Source organism: Pyrenophora tritici-repentis, chromosome 10, assembly GCF_003171515.1.
Source record: "Pyrenophora tritici-repentis strain M4 chromosome 10, whole genome shotgun sequence".
NCBI lineage: Eukaryota > Fungi > Ascomycota > Dothideomycetes > Pleosporales > Pleosporaceae > Pyrenophora > Pyrenophora tritici-repentis.
Genome location: NC_089399.1, coordinates 2,474,813 through 2,502,724, shown reverse-complemented (window position 1 = coordinate 2,502,724; position 27,912 = coordinate 2,474,813). Strand labels below are relative to the sequence as shown.

The following is a 27,912-nucleotide window of genomic DNA, read 5'->3' as shown; positions in this document are numbered from 1 at the left end:
TTGTGATTGAAGGCACCCAATTTCTCCGTTGTACCGTCCTGCAAGGGGCCTGACCTTCAAGCGTCGCCTCATTTCACGTTTACCCGCTGCACAGTACCCCAGGCGGAAGGTGGTGCATGAAGGAATAGGTAGTGGGTCTAGTGCAGGGAGGCGCAGTAGATCAGCCAAACATCTGCATAAATCGACCCACTAACCGCACACCCGCCCGCCAAGGTCGTCGAAGTCCTTCTTCATGGGCACTCCTTGTAGTGTGAACTGGACATCGCGTTTGTGATTGAAGGCACCCAATTTCTCCGTTGTACCGTCCTGCAAGGGGCCTGACCTTCAAGCGTCGCCTCATTTCACGTTTACCCGCTGCACAGTACCCCAGGCGGAAGGTGGTGCATGAAGGAATAGGTAGTGGGTCTAGTGCCGGGAGGCGCAGTAGATCAGCCAATCATCTGCATAAATCGACCCACTAACCGCACACCCGCCCGCCAAGGTCGTCGAAGTCCTTCTTCATGGGCACTCCTTGCAGTGTGAACGGGACATCGCGTTTATTATTGAAGGCACGGGTAAAGCCGGGGTTCATAATAATATAACAGCAGTAGACTTACGCCATACCCCCACATACTCTCTCTCCGGGACCCACTTTGAGACTTTCGCCACACAATCTGCATGCTACTTGGGAAATCTTACATGAGTGGTGTAGGAAAAAGTCGTAGTGGGCCATTGGGCCTCTGGGGTTAATCCTCCTGCACCACTCAAGCTATGTACAATCCTTTGGTGTGATACCACTGTAGATACCTGTCTAGCCCTTCGGATATATCAATATACACCAACAAAGTAGTACTTCAAACTATGTCTAGCACTTGCGATCACTATGCATCTCCGGGAGTGCTCGGATGAAATGCCTAGAAAGTCGATAATACTGCGCCGGCCGGATCCATACGATCTCTTGGAGCCTGCCGGATAGTCTGCAACAAAGTGAGCAAGTAAAGTCTAGAAGAATATATAATTTCTTGTCTATTAGTTCTCCTATTAATTCTAGACACGCACCCATTCTTCTCCCTTCTCAATCGAGTTCTTACACATTGAACGACTTGTGGTTCCTGATACGATATCTGAGATGGCATTAGCCTTGGGAGCACTCTGGTAAAACTTAACGTGCTACGACATCTATAATCTGCAAAACAGCTGACATCCAGTATCACAGGGCCTGGAGTGTCTGCGATAAAGCCGTCATATCTTATTACTCGAGAGAGTACAAGACTGTGTCCTTACCCGAACGCCGAAACTACAGCCACGAAGATGTGAGCATTATAGTTCCAACAATCGACACAGAGTCCACCTTCACCGAGTGTATGCGCCTTTGGATCAAGGCCAATCCTCGTGAGATCATCATCGCAACCGTGGAGAGGAACCGAGCCCGTGTCATGCAGCTCATCGCGCCTCTCCAGAAGGATGCTGACAAAATTATCATCGCAATTGCACCTCTGGCCAATAAGCGCCACCAGTTGATGGTGGGCGTAAAAGCGGCAAAGGGTAAAATCTTTGCTTTAGTGGACGACGATGTTTACTGGCGACTTGATACTGTTGTCCCCTATCTCTTGGCTCCGTTTGAAGATGCTGAGGTTGGCGCGGTTGCCGGTATACAAAGGTCAGCTCCATGAACTTCACGTCCACTGTTAGCACAAGATGCACCTGACTGACACTTCCATCAGCGCCGAGGTCCCGCCTGAACGTCAAGATGCACGAGTCCTTACTCCCTGGGAAGCAATTGCAACCTTCGATTTGTGCCAGTGGAAAGGCTCCCGGGAGGTGCACTTCGCTGCGGATGGAGGTTGCTGGTGCTTGTCGGCACGAACACTCTTTATTCGTGCTTCCATCCTCCAAGATCAAGGCTTCGCCGATGCATACACACAGGAGGTCATCGGCCGTAGAGTGGTGAATACCGCCGACGACGTTGTTTTAACAGGCTTGATATTTGACCGCGGTTGGAAGGTATCAATTCAGAATGCCTCTGAAGCCGAAGTTACTACCAACATCCCCCAGAACCACAAGTTTGTGTGGCAGGTCCTTCGTTGGGACAGGGGAAACTTTCGTACTTTCCTAGGGTACATCTTTGCGTACCCTGGCTATCGAAAATTGATTCAGTATGTCATCCTTTGTGGCGATGACGAGCTTCACCACGGGGTTGTCTAGTTTGCCTTGCTGAGCCTTTACTTCTAGGAGACACCCATACACCACTTTCAAGATGGTTGAGCGCTTAGTTCGACCTATCTGGGCTCTTGCATACGTTTCGGCTTGGCTTCAGACGTATTACACAGCACCAAGGATTGCGTGAGTACTTTTTTCACCGTATCCCTTTCAAATTCCATTTCTGCATCCCATACTAATCCCTTAGCAGTTACACATATATAGCTTGGATGGCCTTTGGATGGAAAGGATGGTTTTCAACATACCTTGCATTCCTCAAAAAGTACCCATATTGTGCACGTAGTGTGTGGGCGTTCCTGCTTATGGATATTGTTGGTCCAATCGTGGATATATACGTCTACTTCACTATAAACAATGACAATTGGCTGACTAGGGCAGCGGACACCAAGGACATCGATGATTAGGCATCAAGGACTAGGACACCGAAGAGCAGAGTATTAAAAGTTAGGATAGTAATTATAAGAATTATTATCTATAGTAACGTTATCTCCAGTGCTAAAAGATTATGAACGTATTTTGTCAAGGTTTAGGGTCTCTGTTTGCTACAGTGTGGGGTCGTTGTTTGCTTGAGTAGCAAACAACCCACCATTAATAGTGGGACATTGTCTATCTACAGCTAGCGCTGTTTGCTGTTACCCAAATACATACACTGCTCGTAGCCTCACTCAATACAACCTCAGTTCAATCCTTCAATCCTTCCAGCACGCGATCCTCGACATATTTTTGAGTATATATTATCTCTACGATACGCGACTGTGGGGTAGTCTTACTTAAGTGCGGCCTGATCGTTATGTTCTTAACAAGAGATCCTAACTCTCGTATGGTAAGGCGCATTAGTAGCTCCTTGTCTTGGGCCTACCACTCACCTTTCCATGCACTGCCCTTCCGCCTGCACGACAGTGCAGCGGGCAAACAGGAAACAGGGCGGCGCTTGAGGGCCGTCTCCCTGCACTAGACCCACTACCTATTCCTTCATGCACCACCTTCCGCCTGGGGTACTGTGCAGCGGGTAAACGGGAAATGAGGCAGCTCTTAAATGTCAGACCTCTTCCAGGACGGTACAACGGAGAAATTAGGTTCAACTTGGCATGACAGGAAGGAGGAGCTGCTCGCAGCGCTTGGCACACTCCTACCCATTGTATCGGTATGCAGGAGCTCGTATTTTCCGGGGTTTCCCGTTTCACCCCACTACAGAGGCACGAGCCAAGAAGCGATATATTCTATAACCCTCAAGAAGTTCGCTTTGCAGACTTAACGTGTCGCCTTGGCAGCCTCCACTCAATTTACCAAGGTCTATACATTGTTTTTAGTATATGCATGAAGCAAAGAATCGCAATCGCGATTCTCTTTGGTCATACTCTACTACTACTTTGGTCTGGGCGCTTACGAACGCTAGAGTTGCTGCATCGCCAAGTCATTCTCATATTGTGCGCACTTGCAGGATCTTATCGTAGATGGTAACCTCCCCACTTTGTTGCAGACTCTTGAGTCTCAGTTTGAGAGCATATCCGACCTAATGCAAGTTTTGGAAACGATAGTGGAGCCCTATTCCTCTAGATAAAGTATAGACATTATGTGATTATCGCTCAACATCGCTAAGACACCGTGTTTGCCGCAACAAAGCTCCGCTATCATCTTTATTACCCCCCTTGGCGCGCGATGATACTGTGGGGTGACTTCACTCCTTTCTCAAAGCCTGGGCCCGCAATCGCCACCACAATCGGCCCAGGCTATCCTCCACACTCGATCTTGGCCCTCGGCCCGGCTGAAGATGGGGTTACATCGGAATATCACTCCATTTTGTCGCGGAATCACACGTATACTCACACAATTAGCTACAAGACTGAGCCTAGCCTAATGCTACCTACTGTTGCCAAAGCTACTTGTATATCTACTTCTCATCTCCTATAGATATACAATCAACTCAGTTCTCATATCTCTTGTCGGCACGTAATCCCACCAGTAACCTATCGCCTCATTTCTCTAGGTCATGTCCCCAACACCAACTCCCATTGCCATCATTGGCATCGGATGCCGGCTCCCTGGTGGGGTCAGCGACCTAGATAGCCTATGGAAACTCTTGTTGGAGGGCCGTAGCGGCCGTATGAAAATTCCTAAGGACCGTTGGTCTGCCGAGGAATGGTTTGACGCATACCCAGACGCCAAACAGTCCATGGTCACGAAGCACGGGTTTTTCCTTCAAGATGATATCTCACAGTTCGATGCAAAGTTCTTCGGTATTTCCAGCATGGAGGCACACGCCATGGATCCACAGCAGCGCCTGTTACTGATGATGGCGTACGAGGCATTGGAAGATGCCTGTATTCCCATAGACAAATTACGAGGATCGAACACTGGTGTCTTTGCGAGCATATTTGAGAGAAGCTACGACAGGATGGGACACAAAGACCTGTCAACAATTAGCAACACGCATATGAATGGAACAGGAGAAGCCAGTACGTCTACAAATGTAACAACTTGCCCCGGTGCTTACACGACTACAGTTCTCTCGAACAGGATCTCGTACTGTTTTGACCTGAAAGGACCATGCATGACTATTGACACTGGCTGCGTAAGACTTTCTTACAGAGCTGAAATACGGGCCGAACTAAAAGTGTATAGTCCGGCAGCCTGGTAGCCCTTCATCAAGCATGCCACAGTCTCAGTCTCGGCGAGTCAGACCTCGCTCTGGTTGGTGGCTCGCAGCTTGTCATGCACCCCGATGCTCTTACCATTAGTGAGTTTTTTTTTCCTTTTTTCTTGAAATTTCTCGTCACTTGACTCTTTAGGCAGAGAAGTTTTGATATTACATTACAGTGTATAGTAGTCAGGAAGCACTGACGTCAACTCAGTGAGCGGCATGGGCATGCTCAACCCCGATGGTAAATCTTATGCATTCGACTCGCGAGGCGAAGGCTATGGACGCGGCGAGGGCGTAGCCATGATTGTCCTCAAGCGCTTGGACCGCGCACTCGAGGATGGGTAAGAAGGTGCAACACTCTTCCACAAAGTGTCTTTGTTGACAGGTTGAGCAGGGACAGAGTACATGCCATTGTTGCCAACTCTGGTACAAACCAAGATGGAAAAACTTCCGGCCTCAACACCCCTAGTGGCGATGCCCAGGCTACTTTGTGCTCACGCGTTTACCGAGAGGCTGGATTGAATCCTGCGGATACATCATTCGTCGAGGCCCATGGCACCGTAAGAATCTCCTACAGTATCATAGACATGGCTGACGAGATTCTGAATAGGGCACTCAAGTAGGCGATCGAGAAGAGATTGCTTCCATATATAAGGTCTTCTGCGAGAGTGTTGCTAGGACAGGCGACCTTTACGTGGGCTCGATCAAACCGAATGTGGGGCACCTTGAGGCAACCTCTGGTATTGCAGGACTGCTAAAGTCCATTCTCGTGCTGAAGCATGGCCAAATCCCACCAAACTTGGATTTTATTAAGCCAAAGCCATCGTTGAAGCTCTACGAGAGAAACATCAAAGTAATCTTATTGTTCTAGCTGCAAATATCCGAGCTAATTTCTTCTAGATTCCGACTGAACTTACGAAGCTCCCGACGTTGCGTAACGGGGGACCAGTACGAGTGTCTCTCAACTCATTTGGTTACGGAGGAACTAATTGCCATGTTATTCTTGAGGCTCCCCACTCTGAGAGTATGATCCATGGATCCAATGGTATCAAACTTAACAGCGTTGAAGCAAACGGTTCTCATTATAACGGTGTCGAATCGAATATCAACAGTATCAATGGTACAACGACCAATGGAACCAGACTGAATCAGGGAGAGAGTGTTAAAAATGGGCTTTCGGGTACAGCTCAGGCTTTGCATTCTGGCAATTCCTTCTCGGCGAACACAAAGTTAGACTGTCCGAGACTAATTGTTCTTAGTGCAGCGACAGAAAATGCGTTGTCATTGCGGGCCCGGGACCTTCACTCGTGGATTAAGACTCACAAGATGACACCGCAAACTTTGCCCAGCCTATCTTACACACTCGGAGTGCACAGATCGGCTCTTCCATACAGGAAAGCTCTTGTCGTATCGGCAATAGAGGAACTCGCGGTTGAACTCGGATTACTGGGGCCTGCAAAGCGAATGGTATCGCAGGCACCCGTTACGTTCGTCTTCTCCGGGCAAGGTGCCCAGTGGCATGCAATGGGTCTTGAGCTTATCAATCTTTCGCACGTATTTCGACAATCGATGTCGGCTATGGAAGATGTATTGCGCCAGCAAGGTTGCCAGTGGAGTCTCGTGGAGGAGCTGTCAAGGCCTCTTAAGCAATCCCGAGTCGGCGAGGCTGAGATAGCACAGCCTGCAACGACCGCTATCCAAATTGCGCTTGTGGATCTGCTCGAAAACTTCTCTATACGACCAAGTCGAGTCGTAGGTCACAGCTCCGGTGAAATTGCTGCCGCTTACGCGGCTGGCGCCTTGAGTTGCAACAGCGCCATTCTCTTGTAAGCAAGACTTTCATGTGTACAGCGATATATTGCTAATCTACAACAGAGCGTACCATCGGGGAGTATTTTCTGCCAAAGCTAAAAAGGTAGCTGATGTTCCTGGCTCTATGATGGCGGTCAGCCTAAATGAGATTGAAGCGATGCAACACCTAAAGAAACTTACCCGCGGGACGGCCGTTGTAGCGTGTGTGAACAGCTCGTCAAGTTTGACACTGTCGGGAGACGAAACTGCGCTTGACGAGCTGAAAGAAGTACTCGATAAAGATGATATATTCGCCCGGAAGCTAAGAGTTGACACGGCCTATCATTCGCACCACATGCAATGTGTTGCCGAAGAATACCAAGAAGCTATCGGCAGTATTGAGTCCTCCAATGTGAGAGATGAAGTAACCTTCTACTCTAGCGTCACCGGTGCCATCAAGTCAACTGGCTTCGGGGCTGACTACTGGACTTCTAACCTGGTGTCGCAAGTCAAGTTTAGCCAAGCATTGACGATGGTACGAGATGACCAAATAAAGCACAATACCAAAGGGGACGTCAGTGTATTTGTTGAAATTGGTCCGCACTCAGCCCTTGCAGGTCCTTCTCGCCAGATCCTCATGCAGGAAGGTGCTGAGAAATTCAAGTTCGAGTACCTTTCTGCTCTACTGCGCAACGTGAATGCTGCACAGTCTACTCTGGCGCTCGTTGGCAGATTGTTCGAGCTCGGTCTCGAGGTCAAAATGGCCGCGGTACTCACAATGACTAACAAGAGAAAACCAGAGATCATCAGAGACTTGAGACCATATCCCTGGGACCTCGCGCCGTTCTGGCGCGAGTCTAGGCTAAGTAAGGCCCACCGCTTCCGCCAATTCCCACATCACGACCTCCTCGGCCTCTTCGACCCGGCCAGCACGATTCATGAGCCGCGCTGGAGATATTTCATCAACATGGACACCCTGCCATGGCTCAGGGGCCATATGGTTGAGGGGTTTACAATCTATCCTGGTGCGGGCTACCTGACAATGGCCATGGAGGCAATGAAGCAGCTTGTGCAGATGAGAGGCATTGAACAGCCGATCGCAAAGTTTGTGCTTCGTAACGTCACAATATCAAAGGCTATAGTGCTTAGCGAACCGGATGATACAAGCTCTGGCGAGGTGGAAGTACAACTGAGCATGTCAGCCGCAAATCAGTATGAGGGTAGCCGTTGGGAATCGTTCCGGATCAGGTCTTACAACGTAGATGGGTCTTGGAGCATACACTGCTCCGGCGAAATCACAGTAGAACACGATATGACCGAACCTGACGAGGTCGAGGGAACAAGAGAAAGGGAATTACGCCAAGATGAGGCCTTGCAATTTCTCACAGCTTCACAGCAAAGCTGTGACGCGGAAATGACCAAGTCCGAGTTCTACAACTTTGCTCGACTGACAGGAAATGAATTCAGCGGTGCATTCACCGCAATCGTTTGGGCCAGATACGGCAAAAACCGTGGCGTGTTCGAAATATGCACCCCAGACGTTGCTCCTTTGATGCCGTACCGTTCCTTCAGGCATCATATCATCCATCCAACTACTTTGGACGCCACTCAGCAGATTAACGCAGTTTTGTTCAAGAAATTTATCACCAATGCTGCGTGTGTTCCGACCAGCATCCCGTTACTGGAGATTAGTGCCAGTCTCTCCACCACGGCAGGAAACAGCCTTACTGGCGCCATACAGATTGAAGCTGATGGTCCCAAAGCGTCCAAGGGGGAGGGTTGGGTGTTTCAGAAAGACACGAATGGCCATCTTAGCCCGGTAATTCGACTTCTTGTCAATCTAAGAGCCATTGGCGACACGCGAGAGGAAGAGAACCGGCCTTTCGTCCAGGACGTCGTGAATAGACTTGATTGGAACCTTGACGCCGACTTTATGACAGGAACTTCATTCCTGCAAGAGCTCTCATCTAAACTAGGGTTGGATGAAAATACAACCCATGGTTTTGAAGGAACCAAGATATCGGTTGATGAGTCTCAGAAGGAATACCTTGTTACGGACCAGGCCTCGTCCATCTGGTTTAGAGAAGCCGTGCGCCATGTCGAGGAAGATAAAGCTGGAATGATTACGCCTCAGCAAGTCAAATTCTTTGGCTGGATGAAGAGGTGGTTAGCCTCTGATTATTGTCGTCAGATCACATCGGGCCTGACTCGGGAAGAAGAAACAAGTATTCTGAAAAGGATTGAATTATGCAACACATCAGCACAGTTACAACTCCTCGCCCGCGTTGGCAAAGCCCTTCCTCACATTGTGACTGGCGAAACTCAGCCCTTAGACGTCATGCTGGAGGGCAATCTCCTGTCGAGATATTACGAGAGTGGTATTCTTGTCGGCCCCTATGAAGCAGCAGTGGCATACATGAAGATTCTTACTTTCAAGAACCCGCGCCTCCGAGTCCTCGAGATCGGTGCAGGGACGGGAGGTTGCACCAAATGGCTCTTCCGTGGGCTCTCCGGCCAGAATGGCGCTGCGGGCCTTCCATTTGAAGAGTACACCTTTACCGATGTATCCAGTGGATTCTTCGAGGATGCGCGCCAGACGTTTGCCGAATGGGAGGACATAATGCAGTTCCGAACGCTGGATGCGGACCAAGACCCTCTCGAGCAGGGCTTCGAGCCTGGGTCCTACGACGTCGTGGTGGCGGCTAACGTACTACATGCAACGAGAAAGATAGACGTGACGATTAGCCGCGTTCGTAAGCTGCTTAAGCCGGGAGGCAGTCTACTCCTACTTGAGATCCCGCCGAGAGGCGCGGCCTTTGGTCTCGTGGCTGGCCCACTTACCGGTTGGTGGGCCCCCGAAGACGATTTTCGAGTTGACAGTCCTTTGCTATTCCGCAACCAATGGCAAGATGTTTTGGCAAGGAACGGCTTCGGAGGAATCCACCTGGCATGGGAATGTATGATGGTTGCCAAAGCCGACCCCGAGCTATGCAACCTCAACAGGGAACACGCCACGCATAGCGTCGTTCTGATTGGAAACGGGGTTGACGACCATGTAGAAAGAACTACCACGGAATTTGCCTCACGCAACATCGATACCATAGCGTACTCGTGGGAGCAAGCTAAAGCCCAGGAAGGCAGCCTCTATGTCATCTTGGACATTGCAGAAGAACGAGCCCTTCTTGATCCGAAGCCCCCGCTGTTTGAGACAATCAAGGCGATCGTCAGCGCAAAGACTCAAGTCCTATGGGTGCTTCTCCATAATAAAGGCGATCCCGCAGCCTTAGCCTACAAGGGGCTAGTTAATGCGTTTGTCCGCGTTCTGCGACGGGAGAGCGGCAACACTAGCCTAGTGACCCTTGACATCCGCCACCCCGCTCAAAATACAGAGCAGACGGCCCGTACCGTTGCTGACGTGGCATGCAGGCGCTTCTGGCCGGCCCGAGGGGACCTACCCTCTCTGGAGCCCGAGTTTGCCTGCGAGGACGGCCGTGTTCTGATCCCTCGTGTCAGGGCAGACGTCGAATTTTTGAAATGGGCGCGGCGCGGGACTGAATCGGGGGCTGACATTGAGACAGAGCCTGCTCCTTACCAACAGAGTGACCGAGTTTTGAAGGCTGAGGTCGCAACACCGGGTCTATTGAGCTCACTGCGCTTCGTCGACGATCACATATCAACGGCTCTGGAGCCATGCCAAATCGAGGTCAAGGCCGAGGCGCACGGCGTGAATTACAAGGACGTCGGCATCGCGCTTGGCCAGAAAGGTCCTGGCGTCCATATGGCGGGCGAGTTTGCAGGCGTTGTCACGGCGGTGGGCGAAGACATGCGACATCTATATGAGCTAGGCGATCGAGTCATGGGTTTCGGTGCACATCCGTACAGCAATCTACTGCGTGTTCATGGATATCAGGCCCACAAGACGCCCATATCCATGTCCGCGACGACTGCGGCATCCATTCCACATGCATACGTGACAGCCTTTCACTGCATCGTGGAGATCGCCCGCCTCGAGCGAGGCCAGTCAATCTTGATCCATGCTGCGTCCGGAGGCGTCGGGCAAGCGGCCATTCAGCTCGCCCAGCATATTGGTGCCAACATTTTTTGCACAGTTAGCACGGCTACCAAAAAAAAGCTGATAATGGACGAGTACGCCATCCCGGAAAGTCATGTCTTCTCTAGCCAAACGGGTTCGCTTAAGCAGGGCATTATGCGACTGACAGATGATGAAGGAGTGGATCTAGTGCTCAATTCATCTGTAGGAGAGATGCTGAGAGACAGCCTCGACTGCGTCAAGACACTGGGAACATTCATTGAACTGGGTAAGAGTGAGATGCAACAAGGACCCCAGCTGAGCATGGCTTCATTCAATAGGTCGATAACCTTCAACGCCTTCGATCTGGAAACACTCGCCGCTCGAAACCCCAAACGCGTCCAGCGCATTATGGGAGATATCGTTAGCCTCATCGAATCCAACACGGTGCATCCTGCCCGCCCTATAAGCACTTACTCCATAGGTCAGATTGAGGATGCATTTCGCTTAATAAGCTCGAGGAAGCACACGGGTAAAGTTGTTCTCCAGATCGAGCCTGCCTCAACGGTCAAGTGTCTCCCAGCCAAGCCCCTACCGCTGCATGTACGCAAAGACGGTACCTACATTGCGGCCGGTGGTCTCGGCGATTTGACCTCGCGAATCTGTGTGTTCCTGGCCTCTCGAGGCGCCGGACACATCGTGTCTCTATCACGGCGCACCGTCGATGATGCGACCAAACAGAAGTACATGGCTACGGTTGAAAAACATGGTTGCAAACTTCATATCCTCCAATGCGATATTACAAACGATGAAAGCATAAAAAATGCTGTGGACTACTGTTCTACGTTGCCCCCTGTTAGAGGTGTAGTCAACGGTACATTAGTGCTTAGAGTAAGTCGCAAAGTACTTAGACATTTTAGTGCGATACCAGTTCTAATACTTCGGATTAGGACCGAACATTCGCCCAGATGACCGTTGAAGAGTGGAAGTTACCACTCCAACCTAAAGTTTTGGGGACTCTCAATCTCGACAAATTCTTTGCATCATCTGATTTGGCGTTCTTCATGACCCTCTCCTCGGTCGTCGCCGTCGTTGGTAAAGCTGGTCAGTCCAACTACGCTGCCGGAAATGGCTTCCAAGACGCTTTCGCGCGTGCACATGCCAACCACCCTCATACGCACTACGTCTCGGTAAACGTCGGTGCCGTGTCTGTAGACGCACATGGCGCCCTTAAAGAGTCACAGCAAGGCGATATGTCCATCGGTGGCATGAAGGCCTCCCTCAGGCAAAACAGTGTGATGGACATTTCATTTGACGAATTTCTCGCTAATATCGAGTATGCCATCAACAGTCTCATTCGGGGCCACGACATACACCAAACTATTCAGGGTGTCACGCACCAGTCCATGGTGGACGCCAACGATGAGCACCTTCTTGAGAATCCCATCTTCAGCCAGCTATCTTCCCAGAAAAAGAAAATTACGAGCGACACTCAAAACGAGAAGATCGATTTGAAGAAGTCTCTAGGTTGCGTGAAGACGATGGAAGAGGCTGAGCAGCTCATCCAAGCTGCCACACTGAACAAGTTTGCCGTCTTCCTTGACCGGCCGATTGACCAAATCAGGGTCGATCAATCGCTTGCAACTATTGGTCTTGACTCTCTCGTTAGTATCGAGTTGAAGAACTGGATGGTACGCACTTTCCAAGTCAATCTCCAGACATCGGAGCTGGGCGGTGCTGGCAGCATTCAGGCGCTGGCGGTGACGGTCGCCTCACGATCGAAGCTGATCCCAGATGACATCCGCCCACCACGGCAGCAGGAAGCCACCACCCTGGTAGAGAAAGAAGAAATCCCAATGAATGTTCATTCAAGACAGAATCATAGCTTCTACTGCTGCAGGGCGAGCAAGGAGCTACCTAGGCACCCGCTTGTCAACCTAGACGAGGCAGTCAACGACCTCCTCAGCAGCATTGGGCACTTCTCCCACACTCGGGAAGAACATGCGGAGCTCACCCGCAAAGCACACGCCCTCGCTGTACCGGGCAGTCTTGGCCGCAAGCTTTACAACCAGTTGCGCGCAAAGGCTGACGATCCAAGCGTGGAGAGTTGGATTGCTGGTCCCCTCCTAAAGGCACTACACCTCAAGCGAAGGTATCCTTTAGTGCCATTTAGCAGCTTTCTCGGAACACACTTTGACAGCGCCGCTCCCCACTCCCAGTCCCAGCGAGCGGCCGCACTTACCAGGGCTCTTTGCGAATTCAAGCGTGATCTGGACTATAGGAGGCTAAAGCCCGATTTTCTGGGCGAGAGGCCAAACTGCGGCCACTCTCTGACTTGGCTTTTCAATGCCCTAAGAGAGCCAAATGTGGGTTGTGACAAGATGATGAGGTATGCAGGTAAAGAACACGTCGCAGTGTTGCGGAGAGGGCATTTGTTCAAGGTATCTCTACTTGACGGAGACAGCATCGTCTCGTATCAGAAGCTGGAAGCAACGTACCAAAAGATAATTGACCTCAGCCTTGACGAAAAGCACTGGACAGGCATACTGACGACAGATAACCGGGACAGCTGGGCTACTGTAGGTCTTGCTCTATCTCCGTACCACTTGTTATACTAATGACAGTGCTCCAGAACCGACAGAAGCTCATCTCAATGGACCCGAAGAACGCCACGTATATCGGAGTATTGGAGGAATCCATCTTTGTAATGTGTCTAGATGATGACAGCCCTGTCACACGTGAAGAGCGGGTCCGGTCCGGATATCTTGGTGACTCATTCAATCGTTGGCATGACAAGACTCTCCAACTTATCGTCACCGCCAATGGCCGCTCCGGTACCATTTTCGAGCATTCCATGATCGACTTCATGACCACCTCGCAGATCTCGCAAAGATTACAGGGCGCCATCGATACCCTAGACCCCCAGGAGGACAACCTCGAGCAAAATGGCGAAGCTGCCGTAGATCTCGCGAGCCTAAAAGAGATCCCCTTGGGGACGATGCCCACTAACATCGAGGCTCATATAAGCACGCTGCGTGACAAATACGCAGCAGTTACTGGGGCGAAGATCTACACCCCACACCTCATCCCTTCATTTGGAAAAGCACTACTTCTCGCTCACTCAGTGCCCATCAAAGCCACGGTAGATTTGACGATTCAGCTCGCCAGTCGTTTGTATTTCGGCTACTTGCCGGCGAGTTGGGAGACAGTCTCGACAGCGCACTTCCACTTGGGTCGGCCCGAGATCGTGCAGGTGGTACTGAAGTCCGTTGTAGACTTCTGTGACGCCGCGCTCGACCCTGCAGTGCCTCGCTTCGAGGCGTGCGCAAAGTTACTAAAAGCGGCACGCGAATGCAACGCCCAGATCGTCAAGGGCGGCGAGGGCCGCAACTATTTCCGATTGATGGACGTGCTCGAGGTCATGAGCCAGGAAGTGCAAGACGAGGACAGCAACGAAACCGTCCCCGAGTTGTTCTCGGACCCTGTATGGAAGAGGAGCTACCCGCGCTTGATCATGCAGACTATGATAGAGAACAAATTGGCCCAGGATCCTGGTTATACCATGGAGGATCCGGAGAATGTGTGGATGAATTACACCGTGAACGAAGATTCGTAAGTACATACTTCCTCGTCCAGTACACAACATGTGACTAACACATCTGCAGTCTAGAGGTGTGTTTTGTCAGTCCTCGATCGGGTGCTGAGCGCTTCAGAGCTGCGCTAGATCGAGCTACAGGTATCGTTAAGACTATTATCCAGCATAAGGAGTCGCGATAGAATATAGTTCCATTCTAGGGCTAAGTAGATTGGTATCAGATAGCAGGTGTTGCACGTCATTATCTTGATCATCAGGAATAGTCAAGTAACACAAAGCTTGTGTGCAACAACAGGAACAAAAATGGAACACGTAGCAGAAACCACAGACATAAACGCATAATATACTTCTTCTGTTGGGAGGGCTCTAGCACTAGTGTTGAAAGGAAATAACTGTAACTAATGATGCATTCTGTTCGATGATGGTTGTGATTAATTGATGATGCTCCTCAAAGGAAGGTGCTATGATGCTAAATACAGCGCCGCAGATTCTCGCAATTGAGAGTGAATTGAGACGAACTCGGGGCCTAAGGGCGAAGGGAGAACTCGGCGGAGGGTACGGGCGGAGGCGAGCGTGAGAGGGGGTTCAGTCGAAGGTGCTTCTGGGACGAGGTACAACCGGCTTATAAGTCTTCGGATCGCGCGCGCTTTGCAGGCATAAACAATGAACTCATGGAGCAGCACGGGAGATGTATAATGTGATGCCATGAGCGGTGGTGTGGGCAAATGTGGAGCAGTCACTAATATTGTACAGATTCGTACAACATAAGTCATAGTTACCAGTATGCTGCACGCTACATCCTCGATGCAAGCTGGAACTGGAACCTAAGCTAAAAGAAATGGTCCCCCAAGCATGGTCCCGTGCATTAAACCACCGCCCACAATCAAATTGAAGTCCGACTTCGCCTTTGCCGCATTACAGCGGTTCGCGAAACCGGCTTCACTTTACTTGCAAATACAATCGAATTCGCGCCTCTACTTGCGTCCCTTTTGTGCGGTGTTGCAATCCGAACAGTTATCACGATGGTACTCCCTAATAAAGGTCAGTCTTCATATACTGAATACTTAGCTCTCTATTCTTACATGGCAATAACATTGGGGAGACATCACTTAAGGGTCTGCTGGTAATCTGTGCACCATGCTTGGACAAGGTATCGGAGGGGGTAACATTTGTACTGTACTTTGATGTAGTCGCACATGTTGGTAGGAGGTATTGTGCTACTGTGAACTTGGTGAAGGTCAGTTACACTGTAAAGAGTATTCGCACCACCTCTATATATCCCATCAATTCTCTCTTCAACTCGGGTACAATTAAGATAGGTTCTCTGTCCCCTGCATATTGTGGTGTAGTAGCTTGTCACGTGTTCGGCGTTAGGTAATCGGCGCTAGGGTTAAGTATTTTAGGACGACTCCGCGTAGAGGAGCTCAAGAGTGATCGTACACCATTCTTAATACTACCGTTCATTGTTCGGATACCTTCTTGTTCTCTACTCTCTACCGATTGCGGGTCGGCAGCCTCTCTTCTGACTATTGAGACTATCCCTCTACCACAATATCTACGGTAGAATCCGGCTCTAGAAGCTGCACATGCTGGTGTGCGTCTCGACCGCATCAAGGCCTGCGCTGGGTTGTTTTTCCAGCCACATGCATGCGCGCCCCACCCAGGTGTGTTATGACAGCATCATTCATGCGCCTAAGGATACTGGGGCAATCTGCTGGCCTTATCTCATCTCTGCTTGGATTATCACAAATATAGGCACACGGCACGGGAAGTGCTTCCGCTGCAGGTATTAAATCCTTGAACGGGAAGTCTGATAGATGCATGTGATTGTAGGACCAGTAGGCGCAAAGTGGAGTAGAATTTTTGAAGATCGAACCATGCTAGTAGTCGCGCATCATCTCTCCACTATTGTTGGAGCCAACACAATCCTGTTAGTAAACAATGGTGAAATCATTGAGAAAGGAATGCATGATGAGTTACTAAAGAAAGGAGACAAATACAAAGAGCTCAGGGCACAGCAGAATTCTATAGGTTGAATTATCCGTAGGACTGCTGGGTTTGATTCTTTGTCTGTGAGAGGGAGTACTCTACTATATACTCATTAGATACACATTAGAGCGAACTACAGCATATGACATGCAAGCTATCGTGAGCACCCGCCTCCAACCTACTTGGTGGTCGCCGCTGGCTCGTATCCTTACACTAGTACCCACATTTTCTATGTTGCCGTGTCTTAGTGACTTTTCATGCCATACAATATTAGCTTGGGCGCTAGATCCTTGTTATCGCCCATTGTCTGACGCCATCTCGCTGAGCCGTCGAACAGAGCAGGTATGAAGCTTGCCCGCCGTTGCTGCGAGATAGAGCCAATAGCTTTCAAGGGTATAGTCTGTGCTAGCCATAACCACGCGAAGCCTCGTGTCGAGGGCTCCAAAATGCTCATCTATCTGCCTAACGTGTCACTGTCGCATCTGCTTCTTACCAGTAAGGAGATGAGTATCAACTGCCATAGCCCGTGAGCAGAGTTCGTCACTGCGGTTACTAGGGAGTCTCCGCCGTGATAGAGGGTCTGCATAGGTAGAGCGGCTGGATATGTCCGTGGGTACAGGGATCGCAGCAAGAGTGTCAGCATGCAGGGATAGCAGCAGGGTTGCAGCAAGAATGTTAGTGTCCAAGTAAAGAAAACTACAAGGCCGTGTTTTAAAGACTCGAGTTCTTTCATTACACTGCCTATTCTTTCGTTCAGGCAAAGATGAAGATTCCCAAGTTACTGAACGCCCCGCAGGATGCTGCACCTACTCCTTATTACTCACTCAAAGCGACCAACTCAATCTCTACTTCCTGTACGCAATCTTCTTAATCTCCACCTCTCGCAAATTCACACACTGCTCGCAGCAAGGTACTAACGGATTACAATATGCCTGAGTTATATCACAAGCTAGATAGTGTTGTTGAACTAGCCGCAGCTCAACAAGCACAAATAAAGGCAATTGAGGAGTTACGCAAAGCACCTACAGAGGAGAAAATGCTATTATAGGTGAAACTTGAAAAAGCCAACAGGAACTCTCCGCTAGGATAGACGATATTTTCATTTGGTAGCGGCATAAATAATAAAGTTACATGCCATATCTTGCAAAACCTGCTTTTGCTATTTAACCCAGAGATCTAAAGGTTCTCAAACAGTGTGTACGTTGCCAGGCTGCAGCTCTACGTTCGTAGGGGTCTGTGCGCGAAGCAACTTTGTCAGCCGGAGCTCCGGCAAGGAGCCGGGAAGCTTCCGGTCTGTAACGTGTCCGTGCGCGCAATGCCCGGATCGGAGTACCGAGCTGCCCGGGGCAATGCTCGGCCCGGGGCAATGCCCGCTCACCAACACCAAAACAATAGCTTGATTTAAGGCTATTGAGCTACGTACGATCGGTACTATCGCGATATTTTTTAGAATTGAGTTCTAGAGGCATTAATTAATATATATAGCTGTTGAGAATATCTGGGTTCAGTCCAGGGTAGAAGGTGATTGAGAGTCACGTGATGTGCTGGTGTGGCAGGTACTGCCCGGTGGGCAATGGCACCCACCACAACAGCAAAAGTAAGAGAGACACTCAACACGATAGAAAATACAATACGTTGCAGCTACCCCGCCTTATCCCTCCTCCTACTTAGTTATCCCTAGTAGTTATACTACTAGAGGGACCTTGTTCTAATAGGTTATAAGCCTAGTTGCCAAAACTAACGTTATTGTTTTGATCCCACCAGAGTCGCGCAGGACTTAGATTTAAGGAGGAATTAAACCTTAAAAGTCACGAAGGACTTAGCTACAATTCGCGGAAGGAATTGGTTACTAACTAGGGTCGCGCAGGACTCAGATTCAAGCAGGAATCAAACTCACCTACCCACACCTTCTCCACGCTCGAGAACCGACAACACCTACACCGCCTGCACCGCCTGCACCGCCTGCACTGCCTGCATCGCCTGCATCGCCTGCAGTATACTACCTATACGTCTAAGCTTCTCTTACCTCTGATACACAATGGCTAAAGCAAAGGAGGAATAGAAGATCCCTAAACTTACAGCTAAGAATTACGATGCTTAGTTCCGCTAGAATAAAGTTAAGCTAAAAGAGAAGAGAGTTTTCTACGTATACGAGAAGAGCCTAGAGAAGCACTACTAGATTACTACTCCTAGGGATCTATTAGACGCTGTGAAAGAATTAGATATTACAGATAATAAGACTACTAAGGTCTGTATTAACGTCGACAAGAGAGATAAGTACCTAGAGGACGAAGCAACTGCAATCGAACTCCTGTTTAGATCTCTTAGCAACGATAACTAGGCCCTTATTAACGAGTACAACACTGCCTTCTAGTTCTAGGCTTACTTGCGCAAGAAGTACACCTAAACTAACGCTATAGCCGCCAACGTGTACATAACTAGGATCTAGACATTTATATTTAATTCTAAGAGCACAATTATTAGGTTATAGGAAAAGCTAAAGAACTACTAACGCAAGCTTATAGCAGCGGATACTAACACTAATAGAGCTGTCAGATAATAGCACTGTTGAAGATGAGAGCGTACAGACGCTGGGTTAGACTAGCGCGACCCGGCATCTGAGAGAGCCAATCGGATCACAGGAAGGCTTGGCACCCCCCAGGTGTGCCCACAACCGTAGACAGAACCAACAAACAATCAACAATCAATATCATCACCATTATTACCTATTTCATCAGTATTCCAGATGAGAGTGAATATCTGACAAGAGCCTACAAAGACTCTGCACTGCTACTCGTCCTTATTAGATTACTCCTAACGAGATTTAGGAATACAGTAAACACCGTAAATGCACAGCTTAACCTTACTATCGAATAGAAGCTTAAGTTCCTAGAAGAGAAGGAGGTCCGAGACTAGTAAGACGCCAACGAGCAAGCACTTTTAGTATTTAGGAAAGCCTATAAGTACGTTCCGCCGCACAAGCGAGGCGACAAAGACTTGCTGTCGTTGTTATCTAACTCTAAACCTAGTGCTACGTCTAGCATCTAGTGCTATCTTTGCGACTAGCCTCACTACATGCGAGACTATTTAAAGCTTAGGAAGGCTCGACAGCTCTTAAAGGAATATAAAGTTGAGAAGAAGCAAAAGAAGAAGAAGTCGCTCCCTCCTAAGTCGTCTAAGCCTCCTCCTAAGCTTAAGAAACCTAAGAAGAAGACTAGCAAAGCGTATAGAGCTAAAGAAGCTAGGTTCGATTTAGAGCTAGAGACATTAACTAATACCTTAGACGAGGAAGATAAGGAAATTAAGACATGCCGTCTCTCTAAAGACATCCTTAGTAAGGCCTCTCTATCTACCTAGGCTGGCGACACTAGCGCCTCATCACTCATGTCTAATCAACCCTCGCTGTTTAGACAAATAATCAAGATTAAGCGGAGACTTGTTTAGGTTAGAGGGGGAGAATTATACGCAGACTAGAAAGGAGAAGCCTAAATAGTGTGCAAGGATAGATCTTCGATATAGCTTTTAGATGTACTGCTTATACCTAACCTTAGAGTTAATTTGTTATTAGGGAGATAAATTTGCGCAGCAGGCCTTAAGGGTTGTTTTAATTCCTATACACTATCCTTTAAACTAGGAAAGAAGACGATTATTAAAGCAAATATAGACGATAGTCTCTACGTAGTGTTATATATTGCAGATAGATACTAAGAGACAGCATTTCTAGGCACAGAACTCTATGCACCAGCCCTAGATACAGAAGTCCTTTACACACCAAATGTGTCTAAACTTAAGGCTAGTAAAAAGGAGAGATACTTGCTGTACCACAGACGCTTTGCACACCTAGGACCTGCAAAGATCACTAAACTCCACGAAGTTATAACCCTTAAGAAGAAGATTTAAGTGCCAGAAAAGAAGGAGATCTGCGAAGTCTGCGCCTTAACAAAGATAGGGAACAGCATCCCTAAGCAGCTAAGAGACTATAAAGCTAAGAAGTTAGCTCTAGTACAGTTTAATATTGCAGGACCTTTTCTAACATCTCTGCGAGGCAACTAATAGTTTCTCCTTATTATTAATAGTTACACGCGGAAGAACTAGGTTATCCCGTTAAAGCAGAAGGGAGACGTAAAAAAGGAACTTAGAGCCTAGAAGATCTTTGTTAAATATTAGACTAACGAGAAATTTAAAGCTGCTAGGACTAATAACGCACTAGAACTCTTGCAATAAGTTAAGGAATAGAGAGTTACACAGGGAGTAGAGCTGCAGCCTACTATAATTACGTTATTACATTAGAATAGACTAGCTGAGCGAAACATCTAAACTGCGGAAGCCGATATAAGGGCGATGCTCAAGGACGCTAGTCTACTAATTAAGTTCTGGGATAAAGCTGTCGAAGCAGACGCATATCTACGAAACCGCACAAGTATAGAACCTGCGATTAATAGAAAGTAAGTCAGCCCTAAAGAGGCATTCACGAGAAGAACGCTATTAATTAATCACATCCGTGTATAGGGGAGTAGATGCGATTCCTACATTAACCCTAAGACAATCCTAGCAGATTAACAGCATAACAAGCTCGTGGACCGCAGCAGAATTAGAGTATTTATAGGATATTCTAAGATAATAAATAAGCAGTTTAAATTCTACTCGCTAGAACTAGGATACACATCAAGATCAAGCCATATATCTGTGGATGAATACACGCCTAGAGGAAAAGTCGAACTGCGATTGCGGAACATCCTAGCTAGACCACAAGGAACGCAGAATATTATGCTAGACCGAAAACTAAGAGGAAGACTAAGGAAAGATCTAACTCCTACTTAACTAGCTTGTACAGAACTAACTCCTGCAGCACTAACTCTTATACAACCAATAGAACAAGCTGCTATAGAATAGGTAGAACTACTAACTGCAGAAGAGATAGAGCCACCTCCTACAGAACAAATAGATACATCGCCTACAGAAGAGATAGAGCCACCTCCTACGGAACAAATAGACACATCGCCTGCAGAATAAGCAAAGCTAACTCCTACAGCCTTAGCTGATAATAAGCGAGTACCTAATATAGCGGATAGAATAGAACTTAAAGAACCTGTGCAATTCTTGCTAGAAGCCCTAAGATACTTTATAAGAGGGTCTAAGCGCAAGAGGCCTAGCGAAGATACTGCAGAAGATAAAAGATTCCGCAAGATTATTAAAGCTATACTAGCACAAGTTAATCTTACAGACGAAGAAGTAGACGAAGAAGCTTAGATTTTTAAGATGGCCTTTCTAGCAATAGAGATCGCAGGAATCTAGATCCCCTAGATATATTAACAAGCTATCCGTGACCTAAGGTACGGAAATTAATAGAAAGCAGTAGTTATAGAGGAGATAATCTCACTAATAGAAAATAGAACCTGGGAAGAAGTCTTACTAGTAAAAGACGCGAATATAGTTAATTTAAAGTAGGTTTTTATAATTAAAACTAAGCTAGACAGGATAGTTAAACGATTTAAGGCACGCCTTATAGCAAGGGGTTTTACCTAAGTACACGGAATTAACTACAACGAGACCTTTGCACTAACAGTTCGCATAGATACCTTGCGTCTATTCCTAGCTACTGTCGTAGTAGAAGACTTAGAATATTTTTATTATAACATTAAGAACGCGTTCACTAAGTCTTACCTTAAGGAACTAATCCTTCTTAAGCCACCTAAGGGAGTTCACGTTAAGAAAGGACATATCCTAAAAGTACTCCGAAGCCTTTACGGACTAAAACAGGCTGCGCGAGACTACAACCTGTTAATAAAGAAAGAGCTTCTTATATAGGGATTTGTGCAAAGCCTTGCAGACCCTTGTATGTTTGTCTATAAGGAGAGAAAGATTCGAATCCTAGTCTACGTCGATAACGTCCTTACAGCGGCAAAGGAGCAATCTTAGACTAAGTAGTTCTAGAAGAAGCTTTCTAGAAGATTTAACGCTAAGAACCTAGGGGAGGTATATAGGGATTTGTGCAAAGCCTTGCAGACCCTTGTATGTTTGTCTATAAGGAGAGAAAGATTCGAATCCTAGTCTACGTCGATAACGTCCTTACAGCGGCAAAGGAGCAATCTTAGACTAAGTAGTTCTAGAAGAAGCTTTCTAGAAGATTTAACGCTAAGAACCTAGGGGAGGTATATAAGGTCCTTAGAGTGCGAGTTACGAGAGACAGAAAGCACTATACAATCTTCCTTAACTAAGAGCAATACCTATGTGCAGTACTTAAAAAGTTTAGAATGTTAAGCAAGAAGCATAAGGATAAGAAGATCTTATCTGCTAATTACACCTTATTTAGACTAGCTACTAACAACGACACTCGAATTGACACAACTAAGTACTAATAGGGAATTAGAAGCCTAATGTTCGCTATAGTTCTTACACGTCTAGATATTGCATTCACCTTTAGGAAGCTAAGCTAATACATAAGCGATCTAGCAGAACACTATAGCTATGCACTAAAAAACCTGCTACGGTATCTTTAATCGACAGTCTTAATGAAACTACGCTATAGACTAAGGGGAGCACACCCGCAATTTGTTATATACTCTGATGCTAACTAGGCAAGCGATATCGTGGACTAAAAGAGCGTTTCTGGAAGCACTGCGATGTTCTATGGAGGCCTAATATCATAGTCTAGTAAGAAGCAACGATTAGTTACTATATTAAGCTGCGAATCTAAGTACATAGCACTATTAACATGCTGTAAGTAAGGCTAGTAGATTGCTTAAGTGTTTAAAGACCTTAGGTTCCTAAAGTACATTAGAAAAGATACTAATAAGGTTTAGATGCTAGGAGACAACTAGGGCGCTATCGCACTTACAAAGAACCCTTATCTCTATGAAAAATTAAAGCATATCGATGTCTGCTATTACTTTGTCTGGGACCTAGCAGAGCAAGGTAAACTTAATGTGGCCTATGTGCTAACTGCAGAGATAGTTGCAGATAGAATAACAAAGCCTTTGCAGCGAGTTGCATTTGAGAGATTTAAGAACTAACTAGGTGTTGTCTATAGACCGGACCTGTCCTAAGGGGGAGTGTTAAGAATATCTAGGTTTAGTCCAGGGTAGAAGGTGATTGAGAGTCACGTGATGTGCTGGTGTGGCAGGTACTGCCTGGTAGGCAGTAGCACCCACCACAACAGCAAAAGTAAGAGAGACACTCAACACGATAGAAAATACAATACGTTGCAGCCACCCCGCCTTATCCCTCCTCCCACTCGGTTATCCACAGTAGTTATACTACTAGAGGGACCTTGTTCTAATAGTAACTACCTTAACTACTAAAGCTAAACTCCTTACTCTTAAGCATACAGCTAAGGAAGCTATAGCACTTAAGCGCTTCTTTAAGGAACTAACCCTTAATCTTAGGGACGTTTAGAAGATCTAGTGCGATAATTAATAAACAATTCGGCTAGTTATTAGGAAAAATAATCAGACCACAACAAGACTACAGCATGTAGACATTTAGAACATATAGCTTAGGCAGGAGCACGCAAAGGGATCGTTCTAGGTAGAATACCTAGAGACTAGCTTAATGCTAGCCGATGGTCTCACAAAGTCGTTGACCTAACAACAGTTTAAGAAGTTTAAGGCACAGCTTAATCTTTAAGATGCGAAATAATAGATCGCTAATTAATAGAGCGTTATTTTAGGAAATTAGTCTAATTAAGGAAACTACTATACAAGGCTTAAGGCTGAAGGCTTTAATTAGCTAGAATGCGTTATCAGCGAGGCTTACCTAAGAAGAAGTAAGAGATTAATAGAAAAGAAAAGAACTTAAGCTTTATTACGCTTAAGCTTCTTAGTAAACTTAATAGCTATCTTACTAATGCGATTAGTAAAGTCTTAAATAGACTTGCGACGAACAGCAGCGCGATTAGGAATAGCAAGACGCTAAGGCTTTCGAGTAGACGAAGGACTAGCAGAAGGCTTACGATTAAGAAAAGGATTCTACTTATCCTAGCGAAAGATGCTCGTCTTATAAGTAGGCGTAGTGTAGTTAGCCTCGCTAGAGAGATCAACATAGTCCTCCTCTTTCTAAGAAGAGCGGGCATAGTATTTATTAATGTCGAAAACAACGTCCTCCTCTTTAGAAACGAATTAATTATTGTTGTTATAAGACACGGGGGCCTTCTTAGAAGCGCGAGTAGATAGACGTTTAGACTTAATACGATTATTAATCTTCTAGATTATCTTAAAGACAATATCGTAGTACTTCTTAATAATATACTAGACGACCCTATTAGCTATACGTAAGCTATTAATCAACTAGAGCATTACTTACAAAGGGAGTGTCCTTGCGCTGCTTACGCATGCCTTGCTTTATAGCGGCATAAACGTCACTAGCGATCGACTCGTCGCTAGGAATAGCATTAGCTAATCTAATTAAGATTAGGGACTAAGCGCGAAACTTATACTAGAGCATATATATAGCTCCTGTAGGCCTCGCAGCAACTGCTCTTACTATTAGCCTAATTATAACAAAGCCTATTGCTATTATTTAAAGCCTACTACTTAACGCAACGCTCGTAGGCGAACTCGCGAAGAGCACTAGCTTAAGAGTTGTATTGCTTCTTAACAGACGAGCGGGAAAACGGGCTTATATTATTATTAATTAGAGAAGCAGTGCGGCGACGAGACTCAGGCCTAGAGCGATTACTAGTAGTAGAATAAGGAGCGCTGATCGAACGCGAGCTACTAGAGGTAGTAATCTTAGAGTTGCGAGCATGTTTAGCATTAGCTCGTTAAGCGGCCTTGCCGCGAGTAGTCCTAGGCTGCATTTCGTTAGTATCTTACTCACTCACTACTGCGCAGCTGCTCAAACTTACTATAACTAGAGCGGCGACGACGAAGACGAGCAGAGAGAGCGAAGGCGAACGAAGGCGAGAAGAGTGGAGAGTGTGCTATGCGGGAATGCGAAGGAGTAATAGTGCGGAGTAAAGGCGATAGTGAGGATTTTTGTAATAGTAAAGTAGAAAACATAGAGCAGCTAAGCAAAGGACTAAGCTATAGGCATTAATATTAAGGATTAGCGCTAGCCTAGCGGGGGCAATGCTCTTAGCGTTGCTAGTGTAATGTTCGCTAACTAGTTTTCATCATAATAAACACTCTCCGACTATTCACAGCGCAAGGATTATTAATTATTACTGCGCACCTCACGAAGTCTTTAAAACGCAAGATTCACCGCTTAACCGTAAAAAGATCTAGGACTAGGACATTAACTAATACAGATATGATTTTTTAGCAGGTTTCTACACATAGGAGCAGAAGGTCTAGGACAATATAGCCTGTCTAGGGCAACTTTTTAGACCGCTATATAGTTGGCGATTCATCAATTTTAAGAGACTAGTTAAAGCTACTAAAAGGAACTAAGCAGCCGCATATACTAGCTGCGAACACTTGTTTTCGAGCATTTTATAGGAACAGAAAGGAGAACTCATAATTATACAGCAGGCATATCTTTTAAAAAAGCTCGAAGGAACAAGGTGTGATAGTCGAGAGCGACTAGAGGAGCAGCTATTATGCCTATAGAGGGGCGCGCCGGTTAGTGGCGGACTTACAGAGGATCAAAAAGATAGAGAGGCACCACGATGAGTGATCCGACTCATGCGAATAGCAGTCCGACTTTTTAAGACGGCGTCGGACTAGGGGGTGTGTCGCGGAAATGGACTTGATGTTGGACGTCGGATGATCACGTGATTGGATCGGGTCTTTGAGACTCCGGATCCGTGCCAAGGGACTGATCCATTATGTACAAATACCGGACCAGCCGTCTGATCTTTCTGATCCTTAGAGTAATCAATGATCCCACTCTTGAACGAATCTGATCGGTGTCATCCCAACTGTAAGGGTCTCACATAGGTCAGGTATTTGAAACTGTGTTGAATTACAAAGTAATTGCAGTGCAGAGCTTGTAAGAAGCTCTGCGCGGAATATATCTAAGTGGGGGTGTGCATGGGCCACCAAACAGGTGGCTCGTGCGCGAACATCAAAACAACGCTAAGGCATCTGGCAGGTGGCCTGTGCGGGGCAACGGCCCAAAATCATCACACAACTATCATACTTCTTTACTACTCTATACGGTCTAAGATTCTCCTAGTTAAGCTTTTTAGACGCCCGCTGTGTTCGTATATTTTGTGCGTCTAGCTAGACTTTATTACTAGGTTAGTAAGCTAGTGTAGAGAGTTACTTCTAGTTTGCGTATTCCTGTTATAGGGCTTATGCCTAAGTTATTTCTTCGCGGATAAACTCTATAATATCGTGTATTTTATTAATCATTATATTAACCTTGCGGGCTTATAGAGCCTAATACGCTAGTCGCTTCTTATTAGTAGGTAATTTAAAGCCCATTTAGAGGTTCTAGCTGTAGTAGGCTATTATTAGGGATACTCCTATAGACTTAGAGATAGTATTATTTACTTTAAACTAAGTAGTAGAAAGCTATTAAACCTAATCGTCATACTAGTAGTTTGTATACGCGCGTAGGACTTATTCTATTATAGCGTTTACGTTCTTCATCTAGCTATTAGTCTTAGGGTAGTAGCTAGTAGAGAAACGTAGGTTAATCTTTAGCTAGGCGCAAAGCTCGTTATAAAATGTAGAGATATACTATCTACTGCGGTTAGAGACTATTATATTAGGGATGCTATAGTTATACTAAACGTAGCGCAGGAACATACGTGCTACGTTAGCAGCCTCTATCTTATTATAAGGGATTATATATTAGTACTTAGAGAGGCGGTCTATAATAACTATAAAATTCCTATAACCTTTAGATTCTAGTAGGTCTATAATAAAGTTAATAGAGATATCCGCCTAGCGTCGCTTAGGTATAGGTAGCGGTTTTAGCAGGCAATAGTACTTCTCGTAAGAAGCCTTTAATCGTTAGTAGATATAATAGTAAGAAGTATAGTAGTAGATAGTCTTAAATATATAAGTCTAGGTATTTAGACTAACGTGCTTAGCGGTGACTTAGTTACTCTATAGTAGCAGAGTACTATAGGTTTTTATAGTTGCTAAGTATAAAGATAGGGAAGGAAGCTCTCTCTAGTTCTAGTCTCTATTACTTAAAATAGTAGATAATAGTAAGTAGCTACTTGTTATAGATCTTATAGTTGTTCTTAGCAAGGTTTATTCTCTTCTAGTAGTAGGCAACTAGACGAAGGACGCCGTTAAATCTAGATTAAGAGAGGACTCCTACTATAACATAGTTAGAAGTATTAGCTTTAATAATAATTAGTAGGTCTAGGTTAATGTGTTGTAGGATTAGTGCGCTAGTAAAGGTAATTTTTAGATTATTAAAGGCCTTTCGACAGTCGTCATTAAAGAGGAATTTAACGTCTTTCTTAGTTAGGGCGATAAGCGAAGTAGTAAGGTAAGAGAAGTTATCTATAAACTATTAGTAGAAGTTTATAAATCTAAGGAAGTCTCGTACGTCCTTTACGTTACTTAGGTATTCCTAGTCTATAATAGCTTAGACTTTCTTAAGATCTATTTGTATTCCGTTAACTCTAATAACGTAGCTAAGGTAAGTAACTTTAGTCTAGTAAAATTCGCATTTATTAATATTTAGTTAAAGTCTAGCTTCCTTAAGAGCGCCTAAAACTGCTCTAATATGCTTCTTATATTTATATAGGCTCTTACTATAGAT

General features: G+C 46.4%; 4 protein-coding genes across 4 annotated transcripts; all 4 read left to right on the top strand.

The window, feature by feature from the left end:
- Positions 1 to 1,108: 1,108 nt before the first annotated feature.
- On the top strand, positions 1,109 to 2,603 carry PtrM4_047720 (Glyco-tranf-2-3 multi-domain protein; the record flags this gene model as incomplete). The annotated part of the gene is made up of 5 exons (XM_001936598.1): positions 1,109 to 1,134; positions 1,196 to 1,639; positions 1,704 to 2,135; positions 2,212 to 2,322; positions 2,390 to 2,603. 5 exons carry the CDS (start codon positions 1,109 to 1,111, stop codon positions 2,601 to 2,603), a joined length of 1,227 nt encoding a protein of 408 aa, XP_001936633.1.
- Positions 2,604 to 4,189: 1,586 nt separating this feature from the next.
- Positions 4,190 to 14,438, top strand: PtrM4_047710 (Polyketide synthase module protein; the record flags this gene model as incomplete). The annotated part of the gene is made up of 12 exons (XM_066104744.1): positions 4,190 to 4,655; positions 4,704 to 4,771; positions 4,822 to 4,936; positions 5,052 to 5,181; positions 5,235 to 5,400; positions 5,451 to 5,693; positions 5,741 to 6,069; positions 6,100 to 6,666; positions 6,716 to 11,552; positions 11,612 to 13,240; positions 13,294 to 14,273; positions 14,327 to 14,438. 12 exons carry the CDS (start codon positions 4,190 to 4,192, stop codon positions 14,436 to 14,438), a joined length of 9,642 nt encoding a protein of 3,213 aa, XP_065959308.1.
- Positions 14,439 to 17,173: 2,735 nt separating this feature from the next.
- PtrM4_047700 (uncharacterized protein) lies at positions 17,174 to 17,293 on the top strand (the record flags this gene model as incomplete). The annotated part of the gene is made up of 1 exon (XM_066104743.1): positions 17,174 to 17,293. The coding sequence occupies one exon, from the start codon at positions 17,174 to 17,176 to the stop codon at positions 17,291 to 17,293; it is 120 nt and encodes a 39-aa protein (XP_065959307.1).
- Positions 17,294 to 20,586: 3,293 nt separating this feature from the next.
- On the top strand, positions 20,587 to 21,495 carry PtrM4_047690 (uncharacterized protein; the record flags this gene model as incomplete). The annotated part of the gene is made up of 2 exons (XM_066104742.1): positions 20,587 to 20,665; positions 21,278 to 21,495. The coding sequence occupies 2 exons, from the start codon at positions 20,587 to 20,589 to the stop codon at positions 21,493 to 21,495; spliced, it is 297 nt and encodes a 98-aa protein (XP_065959306.1).
- Positions 21,496 to 27,912: the final 6,417 nt, after the last annotated feature.